Source organism: Mastigoproctus giganteus, chromosome 3 (assembly GCF_048544385.1).
Source record: "Mastigoproctus giganteus isolate SK-2022 chromosome 3, ASM4854438v1, whole genome shotgun sequence".
NCBI classification, from domain to species: Eukaryota; Metazoa; Arthropoda; class Arachnida; order Uropygi; family Thelyphonidae; genus Mastigoproctus; species Mastigoproctus giganteus.
Genome location: NC_143577.1, coordinates 153,477,996 through 153,492,332, shown reverse-complemented (window position 1 = coordinate 153,492,332; position 14,337 = coordinate 153,477,996). Strand labels below are relative to the sequence as shown.

Genomic DNA, 14,337 nt, shown 5'->3' with positions numbered 1-14,337 from the left:
CTGGGTGGTCACCCATAGTGTGCTTGTGTATGGGGGTTACACCCAAGATTACTAACAGTCCCACCATTGTGAAGGTGCAAGCAGAGGATTTGCTAATGATAGCACAGTTTGCGAAACCTTGCCTTGCTCAAACAGCTTCAGCTTCTCAAGTATCCACTGCCAAATCCTTAAATGCTGATCTTCAGGTAATTCTGCAATGGGGCAAAGATAACTTAATTTCAATCCTTCTAAAACTCAGTCATGTTTTATATCTTGCAAAAAGGATTCTTCTGCTCTTATGCTTATCTTCGACGATGCTCTGATTTCTAGGCAAGATCTTGGGGATTACTCTGACTTCTAATCTCTCTTGGCATAAAGCACATTACAAATATTGATTCCTCTGCATCTAATAAACTGGGTTTTCTCTTTCACTCTCGGCATTACTTTTCTTCCAAACAGCTGCTCACTGTGTACAAATCGCAAATCAGCCCTACCATGGAATATTGTTCCCACACCTGGGATGGTGCTCCCCAAAACCTCTCTCAGGCTTCTAGATTCCATTCAGAAGAGGGTAGTTAGGTAAATTAATGACTCATCTCTAACAGAGTCTCTCCACTCTCTGTCTCCATAGACTTTCTGTTTTTGTTGCATGCATTTTCTATTGATACTTGCATGGACACTGTTCTTCTGAATTGGCTTCTACAATTCCCACTCTTTCTTTCAAAGCAGTCCGAACATGTGCTGCAACCAGTCAACGTCCTTTTACTGTCCAAGTTCAAACTCACAGAACCAATTTTTCTTCTTCCTCATTTATCTTCAGTTTTCTGGAACAACCTTCCTTCATAAGTATTTCCTGAAAATTACAATCTACAGAAGTTCAAGTCTAATGTCAACAAGTATCTTCTTTCATCTTTTCAACCTTAAACCCATGCACGGTACTAAGTACTACAGGTTCTAAAAAAAAAAAAAAAAAAAAAAGTACCTATACATAACAATGATCCTTGAGAATGAAAAAAAATCTAGTATGGAAAACAGATTTATTTAACATGATATACTGTAAGATAGTAAACTAATTATAAGGAATTGTGGGAGATGTAGTTTCTTTCTTTGGCAATTCTTTACTTTTATTTAATTTTATTTTACTTTATTGTTTATTATTGATTATATTTTGTAGTTTACAGTAATATACCTATGTAAATCTAAGCAGACGCCACTACAGAATTTTTAGTGCGAACCTCCTGGAACACTTTTGCGAATCCCCAGGGGTTTGCGAACTACTGGTTGGGAATCGCTGCTTTAGACCAGTGGTTCCCTATATTTTGACACTCGAGTCACCTGAAATTAAAAGGTGCATATTCACAGCACACCTAAATAGTAATTGGCACTGAACTTGATGATGTTTATCCTAATCTCACAGCACACTTGAAAAGGGTCGCAGCACAGATTGGGAACTACTGCTCTAGACTGTCATCACTGGGATCCAATACCCACAACCAATGTACCACGCTAACAACAGGGATCCAGGATCCTTGCCTTGCACTGCCACCCATGGAAATTTGTAAAGGGCAATCATGGTGGCTGAAGGGGCCCCTGGTTCAACAAGACTAGAGGTCCTGAGATGTGTCAGCTGTGGTGAAACTAAGTCCCTACCCTTATGATCCATGAGACAGATTGGACTGATAGATCTGTGAGTATGCTGTTTGGGTAGCACTGGCATCCCACTCCCATATGCATTTATTGCTTGTTGGGTAATGGTCATCCCTTTCTGTATCCATGGTGGATGAGAGGCCAAGGCACTGAAGCAGATAAAAGCTTGCATCAATCAAGATAATGTAAATAATTCTTTCTGACTCTTCAGAAAGGTCCCTACCAGAAAATTATGTCAGTGATGCTGATAATATCAACTGAGTAAAGAGGCCCAGAACCAAAGACATAATATCAATCCAGTGCCTTGATACCTAATATTACATTCCACTGGTGAGAAGCCCGTTGATAATGTCTCCCTTCATATGGAAGTGTTGGCAAGTTCCCCAAAATCAGTGAAATGGCTTCATTCTCTCAAATCCTTCTTGATACCAGAAATGAAAAACACAAAGAACAGTTCCTCTGAACTACATCCATTGAGGAAATACAACTGTAGTGACACACAAGGTGCTGAAATCATCCTGAGGTGTAATCTCAGAATGGGATCTTCTAGCAGTGTCCCAGGAGGCAACCTGTTCTGAACTAGGACTAACTGCAATATGAATATAAAAATGTGGGGATGGGAATCTAGTATCCACTAGAAACCTAATCATTACCATTAATTGACCAGTGTTTCCTAATTGCATCAAAGCTAGTTATCTTAATTGCCCAATATATACCAAAGGATTTGGTATATATTGGGCCAAACCCAGCTCCTTGACATCATGTGGCTTATACAATACCCCCCCTACACACACACACACACACACCCCTGCTCACACATACAGCTTAGACTTCCTATACTCTCACATGCCACTACTACTACTACTACTACTACTACTTGCCAACTGGCAGAGTAGATGCAATAAGATTACACTGGTTAACACGTAAAATGTTACGAAAATGAAAATACTCAATCTTGACTCATTTTATGCTGCTGAACATGAAAATCACATTAAAATTTGTCGATTGCCTCTTGTTTTCGAATTACAGTTGGGATTTCATATTAGTGTTGTTGTTATTTGGTTTTTAGGAGCATTAGCAACTAAGACCATATTGCTCTGGGTATATGCGGTGGTCATTCCCTGACCTTTCCGCATCCTCCATATTTGGTGGTCATGGGCTCGAACCCCGGTCTAATTAAGAAACATGTGCTATGCACTGCTGCTCCTGCCCACCTGGCTACAGAGGCACCTCCCCATATTAGTGAGTTACCCTGTATTATCAACTGCGGCTCTCGGCAAAATGCATGGCAACACTATAGTTTCATTACTCCCACGCTCTTATCACGTGATCGGCATTTATCACCTTTCTCTGCATCACGTGATAAGTTGTTGTCACCTCAAACGCATCTAGGTACTGGTTGATTTGTTCTCAGTTAATGGTTGTTCTCTATGAGATTCCTACTTTTTGTGCAGTATTTGTGTCATGTAAGATTAATATGCCTCATAATTGTGTGAATAGTCCAGATAACTTCTGCTACATATTTGGAGAAGTCACGTTAGCTTCAAGAAAGCGTCTCTTAACTCAAGCCATAAAAAGGCCTACTTCTTGAACTTTTGGGTGTAAAGTAGGCTACCAGACAAGAACTGAGCTCCACACATATGCTGCATTGCCTGTTCATCAAAACCCAACATGTGGGTGAATCGAAAGTGATGTTTTATGCCTCTCGCAGTGCCAAATCACGTCACAGAGTGTTACTTCTGTATGGTGCCTCCTATTAGAAAAAGGATGATAATGAAGAAAAAGTGAACAGTGACATACCCAAATATACCATCTGCAATTTGTTCTGTGCCTCACGGTGAAGTGCTACCTGTTCCTGAACCATCCAACCATTTTTCTGTACACGCTGATGAAGATGATTACACTAATGAACATCAACTTGATATACACAAAGAGGTACAACAGCCGTCTATGTCAAGGGATCCGCCCTTCTTCTCAAACCTTTGTTCTTCTGAACCACATAAAATCACAAAAAGTGAGCTTAATGACCTCATCAGGGATCTCAAATTTTTGAAGAATGAGGCAGAGCTTTTAGCTTCAAGGCTCCATCAGGAATCTTCTAGATCAGGAGTGGCCAACGAGTCAATCGCGATCTACCAGTCAATCGCGGATTTAATTTCGGTCGATCACAACAAATTTTAAATATACAGTCATCGTTAGATTTGTGCACCTTGTGCAATGAAATTTTTGAGATGGTAGATCAGGGCACATTTTGAAGGAAAAAAGTAGATCGCATCACAAATTAAGTTGGCCATTCCTGTTCTAGATCGTTCTGTGAAAGCGACAACATTTCGTACTCGAAATAAAGAGTAAGATAAATTCTATCAAATAGAATGTGAACCCACTGTTTGTAAAGATGATGATCTAATGGCAGCAATGAACATGAGGCACATTCCCGAAGAATGGCAACTATTTATAGATTCTTCTAATGTTAGCCTTAAGGCTGTGTTATTACACAATGGAAGTGTGCTGCCTTCAATACCTCTTGCCAATACAACTAGAGCCTGCTGCACGGTGAGCACCCATGCGCTTCAGGTCCTGGCGGGCTTCCTTCCCCTGGACCTGGAGATTGTGGGCTGCTACACCAACATTCGAAAGGAAGAACCACAACTTATCAAGGCTACACAACAGATCCACAGAAAAGCAAATCCTCAGAAAATAAGAGGTTAACGGAACACCTGCAATCTATCTGGCAAAATAGATGGAATCTTACCACAAAAGGCCAAGTCACCAAAAAATTTATACCAGATGTCAGCAGGGTATATCCTATTTCCCCATCCTGGTTTTCCCCTGGCTTGCACACCACCTTCCTTCTTACAGGACACATCTCCTTCAGAGGGAAACTCCACGAGCTGGGAATCTCGGACAACCCGAGCTGTAACTGCGGTCAGGAGGAAACCTGGGAACATCTTATCCATGACTGTGACAACTATGAGGACCTCAGATGTCAGCTATATACACGCATCAACTCCTTGCTAAGAAACCAAGAAGAAATAATGTTGCAAGAAGAAGATAATTACCGGGCTTTCACTGTCTTTGCCTGCAAACTCTTTGAAAGACAAAGATCCCTGCCACATCATCACTAACCTATGAAAACACAGACGTAACTACCTGAGATGACTGCAACACTCTGAACTAGTGACCACCTGAAGCAGATACAACACATGAACGTAACAAACTGGACCTGACTTCTGGACTTGGACCTCCACCAGACCAATGCAAAGACGAAGATTGCAATTTGGACTCGGACCTCGAAGATTGCATCTTATGATGCCATACAGCCATATAGCACCCCGGCTCTGTCTAGCCTGCTTTTTACTCCTCTTTCCCTAGCAGTGGGGGAGGGGACGGCCTGCTGTCTTCTCCTCCTCCTGCCACCCCTCTTTCTCCTCTGGTGGGGCATGGGCATGCCCCACTATTTCAACAGAGGTCATCTTCCCTATAGATCCTTTACTTCAAATTTCCAACCCTCCCAGTCTTCCACCTCCCCTCCCATCTCTTTCCCCTTACAACAGCGCCTGCCCCACATGTACAAATTTAAAACACCAAAATTCATGCCCGACCTATTAGGAAATCTTATCACCTCCAGTGGTTATCCCTTATAGCCCCTCTAAGCAGCGTATAATGTACCATCTGTGCCCAAAAGAAAAGAAGAATTTTTATTTTAATTATTTTTTATTTATTTTTATTTTTTTTTTATTTATTTATTTTTATTTTTTTATTATTTTTTTATTTATTTATTTTTTTATTTTATTATATTTTTTTTAGGTCCTAGCCACTGAAATCTCAGGAAAATAGGTGGTAGGACCTGCCAGAGCAAACATTAAGGGAACACCTGGCTGGCCTCCACGTGGCGGAGTACGTAAACGACAGTTCCCATCTGGGGCCTGGCGGCTAACAAGCCAGAGGAACAAGGGGCACAACACATGACCCACACACTTTTAATCCTTGACAGCGTACTGTCCTCGATACAAATAACATATGCGGAGATGGGGTAAATCCCTGGTGCCGTTCGCTTCTTGATTAGACCGGGGTTCGAGCCCGTCACCACCAAATACGGAGGATGCGGAAAGGTCAATGGAATGACCACCGCATATTCCCGGAGCAATATGGCCTTAGTTGCTAATGCTCCTAAAAACCCAACAACTCTCCCCTGGTGCCGTTAGACCCAAAAATACTCTGTACCTCTTCAATACCATATGCCATCCACAAAAAAGAAACATACGCAAACATGGACATCATCCTCTTAGGTGTATACTATCAGAATTATGAGTGGCAGATATGTGGCAATTTAAAGGTAATCGCCATTTTATTAAGACTACAAAATGGTTACACTAAATATTGTTGCTATCTCTGCGAGCGGAATGGTTGTGTGAAGGATATGCACTATGAGAAGAGGAGTTGGCCTCGATGAAAATCATTAACACCTAGAATGAAGAACGCAGCATTTGAACCTCTGGTTTAAAATAAAATTTGACTTCCACCACTCCACATCAAACTGGGGCCCATGAAAAATTTTGTGAAGGCTTTGGAAGTGAACAGTCCTACATTCACATTCTTGCAAGAGAAATTCCCAGGACTTAATACAGAGAAGATTTAAGGCAGGCATTTTCATTGGTCCATAAATAAAGAACTTTTCAAAGATAATCAGTTCGAATATGCCCTTAGTGATAGTGAGAAATCAGCGTGGAGAGTTTTTTGAAATATTTTGACTGGTTTTCTAGGAAATGTTAAAACCGCCAACTACAGGCAGCTTGTAAAAGATGCTCCCAAATGCAAAAATCATCGTGGGAGCAGACGTTAACTGCCGGTCGCCAATGTGGCACAGCCATACTCCAGATAGACAGGGTACCAGAAACGGGACCAAGTTGGAAGAGTTCCTGGCAACCTCAACACTAACTGTACTAAACTTACCCAACAATCTGCCTACATTCTGCAACACATTATGGGAGGCCACTATAGACGTTACCATGGCAACGAGGAATGCTGCCAACAACATTTCCAAATGGACCGTCCGTGAGGCTTGGACAACGTCTGATCATCGCGCCATTACGTTCAGTCTAAACAAATCACTGGCCACAGTACCTGTGAACAGACAAACTGCCCATAGATATGCCATAGCAAAGGCAGACTGGGAACTCTTCCAGACCACCCTACGGAATAGCATACAACAACGACAGAGAGAACTCCAACGTATCGAGGACCCAAGAATCCTCCAAACTAAAACAACTGAAATCATAAAACAAGCCAGCGACACAGCCATCAGGAAGAAAAATCCAACACCAGGGAAAGTGCCCTGGTGGAATCAAAACCTCCAGCGACTCAGGAAGGAGGCACAGGAAAGAAGAAAGGCCTTCCAGCGAGCCAGACGCTCCTGGCCGATGGCGGAAATTGAAACCCTACAACAGAGCTACAAAGAGGCAAGAAACGCCTATACAGCACAAATTAGAGAAAGCAAAAACCAATCCTGGGAGCGCCTGGTCTCCACCACTGGAAACAAGGACCCTTGGGGACTTGTATACAAGATCGTCACCAACAAACTTCCCAGAGGGGAAGTAGTTGAAGCCACTAAAACACCTGAAGGAAACTTGACTATCACTTGGGAACACACCATCAACAATATCCTTGACGCTGCCTTTCATCCAGAGATACAAACAATGACAACAGAACAGAGCCGAGTTTGCCAAGCCAACGAGACTCATCAAACGGCAACAAAAGAGCACCCTTTCACCATGGAAGAGATCAGCAATGCAGCAGACCTAATAAAGGGAAATAGATGCCCTGGACCGGACCTTCTGGAACCCGAAATTATCAAAAAAACGGTAGAGTACGCTCCGAACTTAATACTAAACCTATATAACCTCTGTCTCAGAGAAGGTATCTTCCCGAATTCCTGGAAGATGGCAAACGTTAAACTCATCCTAAAGAATCCAACAAAGCCACCACACCTTCCAGACTCCTATCGGCCCATTGCACTTTTGACAGTTATCAGTAAGCTATTTGAACGACTACTTTACACACGGATCCAACATTACTATGATGAGGCAGGCCTGGCCTCAGCAAACCAATTCGGCTTCAGACGGGGAACCTCCGCCTTGGATGCCTTAACTCACCTCCTGACCAAGGTAAACAGATGTAATACAAAGTACTTCCTAGTGATAGCCGTCGACTTCGCTGGGGCGTTCGACTCACTTTGGTGGCCGAGCGTCCTGGCGAGGTTGCGCGAAGCCAACATGCCGGAAAACCTCTATAACACCATCAAAAGTTACCTAAGCAACAGAACCATCAAAGTCACCGCCCCCTATGGCACACTCTCCAGGCATGTCCATCGGGGCTGTCCTCAAGGTTCGGTCCTTGGCCCACTACTGTGGAATATTGTCTTGGACACCTTTCTTAACATCGATCTCAATGAAGTACAATCTCAGGCATTTGCGGACGACCTCATTCTCACGATACAGGCAAACTCAAGAGCTGCGTTAGAGGTCCTCGCAAATCGGGCCCTGACCACTCTCCAAGAATGGGCAAACCGAAATCAACTCAAAATATCCTCCACAAAAACAAACTCCATCCTACTAAAGGGACGCCTTGATCTTAGGCGGCCTCCGCAAATAAAAATTGGGCAGGAAACAATCAAATTCTCTAACCAACTGAAATACCTAGGCGTGATATTGGACCAAAACCTGTCATTTCAGGACCATCTGAAATATCTCCGTAAAAAAATAAGACGCTACGCAGCCATGGTTGCCAGGGTCACGCGTAAAGAATGGGGCTTGAAAAAGCGAGTCCTCAAACTGTTCTACAAAGCTATCTTCACTCCGATCGTCACCTACGCATCCGGTGCATGGTTTCAAAAAACTACAACAGCAGTAAACAGACGTATCACGGACCAAATTCACAGATCCATCCTCCTAACCATCACTCGCGCTTGCCGCACGGTGAGCACCCACGCCCTGCAAGTGCTCGCAGGCACTCTCCCGCTGGACCTAGAAATCATACAATGCGGCCTACTATACTACCTAGACAAAGGCACCCCACAGACTTTTCTGGGGTTCACTATTGACCTAGCCAGCAACAGAAATGTGGAAAAGAAGAGGATACAAACTCACCTGCAGCAGGCATGGCAGGAAAGGTGGAGCAACTCTCAAAAGGGAGAGATCACAAAGAAATTTCTACCCAATATTGAACAAAACTACCCAACCTCACCCAACTGGTTCTCCCCAGGTCTACAAGCAACGTACCTCTTAACTGGACACGGAGCTATAAATGCCAAACTGTCTCTACTTGGGATTCAGGTTGATCCAACTTGCACTTGCGGGGGGCTGGAGAGCTGGCAGCACCTAATGTATGACTGCAGGCTCTATGAAGACCTACGTGGTGTTTTCCTCACCAGAATCCACTACTTACCACAGGGACAAGAACATCACCTCCTAGACACGAAGGAGGAGTATCAAGCCTTTTCGGATTATGCACAGGCACTGTTCACGAGGAGGACGACGAGGAGAAACCAAATGGCCGCAGCCCACAACCCACTACCATTATAACCAAAGAACATCTGTTCTTCAGCTCACCGGGCTCCCTTGCCTGGTGCCTTTCCACCCCCTCCCCTGCGCCGGTGGTGGGACGGTCCCCCCGGCGCCCCCTACTTTCTCCTGGTGAGGCATGGGCATGCCTCACTGACTTCTGGGGTTGCCTACTCTATCATCCCCATATTTCTGCCTTAACCCCCCCAGCCTTCAGTCTCCCACCCACTATCTTTATGCTAGTGAATGTCCCACACACAAAAACGTAATTATGTCAAAATTCCCGTTCGCCCATTCTTTCGGCCTTTATTATGCAAGCATTATCCCCCTCACCTAACGATCATCAAACCGACGATGATGGATATATGTCTCTGTCTGTACATACGTGCATATAAAAGAGCGCGCGCGTTTTTTTTTTTTTTTTTTTTAGGTCCTAGCCTCTGAAATCTCAGGAAATTAGGTGGCAGGACCTGCCAGAGTGAAACTAAAACTACTGGGTTCCTGGTCTGCCTCCACGGGGCGAAGGTGGGGCAACGTTGGGCCTCAGCAGGGTTCCAGCGGCTAAACGACCAGATGAACAACGGTACACGACATCACACAGATACAAAGCCCACACACTTTTAAATCTCTGGCATTTCCCAGTGAACTGGTACACCCACAATGAAAGCAACACGGAGATGGGGGAAACCCCTGGTGCCGTCTGACACTAAATACACCTTACACCTTACATTTTATGAAAGACTGGGATGTAACATGTCATTGAAGATGCATTTCTTGCACTCACACCTGTATTTATTCCCACCAAACTGTGGTGCTGTCACCAACAAACATGGTGAGTGGTTCCATCTAGACACCACAGCGATGCAACAAAGATACAGAAGCAAATGGAGTGCTGCCATGTTAGCTGATTATTATTTGATGGTGAAAAGGGATGCTACCAAAGCTGAATACAAGCAAAAGGCAAAAAAGGTCCCATGTTTGATACAGGTATTTTTGTAGCTACATCTTACTGCCATATAAATAAAAAATACTTTGTATAAATATAAAAAAAACTACTTTTTTCGAAAACAAGAGCCAATCTGCCATTTTAACCACTATTTCTGTGTATAGCACCCCAAAACACGATATGACCCAAAGATATGACCAAGCTTTGGTCACAAGATATGATCCAAAATTTGTTGTTCAGTGTTATATACCAGCTAATTCAGAAACCAGCCTCCTAAATAGTTATAATAGATTTGTTTCATTGAAATATTTATTGGCTGGTCTGTGAACATCATTTTAAGCTGTACCCTCAAAATGTAAAGAATATCAGATCTCACCATGAAGCCCATCATAACTTCAAAAGTCATCACCATCAGCCCATGCTTGCATTGGTTTTGTGTTTTGATAATCATGTCACTGTGTGTTTCATTTAAAAGTCATAATGTTTAAACATTATTAAATGTATTAAAGCCTTTTTTTCCTTTGTAGGTGGATCATTGTTAAATTTCTTGAGAACAAAATGTAATATTCTAACAGTGAATGAGTTATTATCAATGTCTGTTGATGCTGCCTTTGGAATGGAATACCTAGAGAGCAAGAACTGTATTCATAGGTAAGTTCTGATTATACCCAATTATTATTATTACTGAAACAAGTTTGTTCCATTGGAAGAGATGTAATTTTTATTTGTTAATTGTGTGCAGAAAGATTTGTTAATAAATTGATTAATTTTTGATATCTTGAAAAAACAGGTAGTGACTGCATTTCTAGGTGGTAAATGACTCTCATTAACCACTGCAGTAGCACCACCCTGCTTATTGGAGGCTTGAAGTGGTGGAACCATGTTTAGTCACCAGAGCAGGGCTCCAGCAACCCTCCCTATCTCTTCCATCATGCAGTATGATTAATGTCTTTTGAGGTTATGATGGAAATCTCAGGGAGATCCAGTCTTCTTACCTCTCACTACATGTGATGGTAGACAGCTCTCTGTCTTCTAATTTCTTCATTAATGCAGGTGTTCACCAATATTCAGTTCTTTCTTCCATACTTTTCCTCTTGTATATTAATGACCTTCTTCCATTGACAAGTAATCCTATGCATACTTTTGCTGGTGATAGCACATTACATTCCACTTCCAGTTAGCTGATGAGAGCATATTACATTCCACTTACAGTGGTTTGTGCAAACCATGCCCTGCACAATTAGCTTCAACTTCTAATATTCCCTAAATGCTTGTATCCGTGTAATTCTCCAGTGGGACAAAGATAACTCAGTTGATTTCAAACCATCTACAATTCAGTCCTGTCTTACATCCCACAAATAGGATTTGTCCTAAGTGCCAAGTGTTATATTGGTCCTCCTCGATGTGGGCACCTGTACGTGGTGAGGGGACCACCCAATGATACTGCTGGTCTTCCAGATTAGCATTACTGGGATCTAACGCCCATACCCTGGTTCCAGGGTTACATCGTTGGAATCAGGCATGTGCGGTTGTGTGCCGCGACCTGTGGAAACTCGAAAAGGGGGATCCTGGCGAGTGAGGGGCCCAGCCCTAAATACCACTTTGGCCCCTGCTTCAACAAGACGGGTGGTCCCGGACCAGCCCAACTTGGATCAATCGGCTGGTGGGTTTTACTGCTAGGGTAAACTGCATCCAATAAGTCTCCCTCCCTTTGGTCCTGGGATGGGATCAAGACTTATTGGTAATGTGGGTATGGTACTCCCAAGTGAACTTGGCATCCCATTCGTGTACGCAGTACCTGCTAGTTCACGAGTGGGCGTCCCCTCATTGGGCTCTGTAGTGGGTGAGGAACTTAGGGCATCAGAAATTTTCTCTTTACTCCTGTGAGTAATTTAAATCTTTCGAACACCTCTGGGGCCTCCACAAGGTCCCTACCTGAAAGTGATGAAGATAACGTAACATCAAAAAAGAAACACCGAACAGAAGCTGCACCACCTCCTGTACCTCGATTCCTTATCGTACATTCTATTGGTAAAATGGAAATAGGTAAAATGTTGCCCTTCTTCATTCAGAAGAGTCTTGAAGGCTGGCGGGGTCCGATCCAAGGAGATATGCACCAAACTGAGAGATCAAGGTGTGACAGCCTTTAAGAGAATATTTATGCGTAAGGAGGGAAAACTAGTTCCAACTAGGGTTCTTATCCTTACATTTAACACTCCTAAACCGCCTACTTCCACACAAGACTGGTTTTCTGAACTGTCCTGTAAGGCTGTACATTCCGAACCCGTTGCGAAGTTTCAGATGCCAAAAATATGGCCACTCTCAGATGGCATGTGTTGGATCGCCTGCTTGTGCCCGCTGTGGAGACAAGGAACATGACACTAAGGAATGTTCTACCTCGAAACCAGCATGCTTGAACTGGGCCGGTGAACACCCTGCATATTCAAGAGCATGCCAAAAATGGAATTAGGAAAAACAAATTCAAACAACCAAGACGGAACAAAACGTTCCATATGCAGAAGCAAGGCAACAGATAACATCAGTAAATAGTGGAAAATATTATGAACAAGCAGTTCTGATGAAGATTTCTATTTCAATACAAACTGATATTTCAGTCTCACCATATGACTCTTTTACACCACAAGCCCGATACTTGTTGACACAAGCACAGCAAGATAAAACAGTCACTACTCCCATCTCTATACCAACCAAGGAAATTGCACCTAAAGGAAAACCTCCTCCAACTAAATCCCAGCCTGTTATTAGTGAGGTAACAGGAGGAAATGGAGGTAAATGAAGAAGAGGAAAGTGTGGAAGAATCATTTCTGAAACTTCACCCTGAAGAAGAAATGGATACTGGACGTCCACAATTTTCCAAAATCAGAGTAAAATCTAAAGCGGGCCAATCGAAACCCACATCACTTCGGAAGCTAGCCAATGGTTCCACTAACTCCAAGTAATTGGCAAAATTATTGCAATGGAATTGTTGTGGATTCTGACGAAATATGGAGGATGTCAAACTGCTAATGTGCAAATACGAACCTGTTTGCTTTTGTCTGCAAGAAACGTACCTAAAGGCAAGTGATGACTCCATCTTTCGAAATTTTACTGCTATCTGTAAAGACAGAAATGGAGAGGGCCCAGCCCATGGAGGAGTCGCAATCCTCGTGGACAACCATACCCCTTTCTCACAAGTTCAATTAAACACTAACTTAGAAGCAGCAGCCATTCGGTGTTCGCAGACCAGCTGCTAGTTAGTACACCAGACCGAACCTATTGGTAACTCTCTACGAGGCTTCCGGATCAGCTAGTGTATAATCTTGCTACCTCTACTCTGCCAGATGGAGGGAGTCCGAGTAGTGTGTATGCGGGGAGCATTGTCGAGGCCACGTTATGTCAAGGATCTGGGCATATTCTTACCTTGTGATGCCATATCCAAAAATTTCATTACTTCATGTACAGCATGTCCCACTCACTTTTTCTTACTATTGAATACACCATGAATTGTCAAACTAATAGAGCAAGCTTATCTGCGAAAAGATCTAAACCTACCAAGCACTTCCTAATTCATTTCACAAATATACGTGGTCTCAATTCTAATCTCAACAATGTCCATTTCCACTTGCAGTCTGCCAAACCCCATGTACTTTTTCTGACAGAATCTCAGTTATCGATTGATTCAACTACTGCTCATCTCAGATGCCTAAATTATTTGCTGTATGATTCCTTTCGCCTTAAAGGTGTTACTTGTGCATATGTCCATTCTGATATTCCCTGTGAGAGACGTGGCAATTTGGAATCTCCTCTCTTTGATCTTCTCTGGCTTAAAATCTCTCTACCTCATTGTGTCAAATTCATCTGTTGTCTCTACCGTTCTCCCAACTCCACTAATCACTTGGAGCTCTTTGACTTCCTCTCTTTGCAACTTGACTTTCTCCAGTCCAACTTTCCCAACAGCAAGGTAATTTTCCTTGGTGATTTTAATATTCACAATTCTAGCTGGCTTCCGTTTTCTAGTCACACCGACCCAGCAGGTTGAGATGCTGAAGCTTTTGCAATTACTAATGACGTAGCACAGATTGTTCATTTACCTACAAGAATACCTGACAATCCTAATCATACAGCCAATACGCTTGATCTTTTTCTCACAAACAACCTTTCTAAGTACACGGTCGAAGTGAGAGGTCCTTTGGGCACTTCATATCA

At 43.0% G+C, this 14,337-nt stretch overlaps 1 protein-coding gene across 1 annotated transcript in view; it reads left to right on the top strand.

Annotated features, from left to right (window-relative positions):
• The window catches only part of FER (tyrosine-protein kinase Fer), a 298,771-nt gene that overhangs the window by 237,705 nt on the left and 46,729 nt on the right, over window positions 1-14,337 (top strand). Inside the window, exon 14 of the mRNA XM_090370126.1 lies at window positions 10,659-10,782. Coding sequence (XP_090226252.1) covers window positions 10,659-10,782 — 124 coding nt within the window. The remainder of the gene's footprint in view (window positions 1-10,658; window positions 10,783-14,337) is intronic.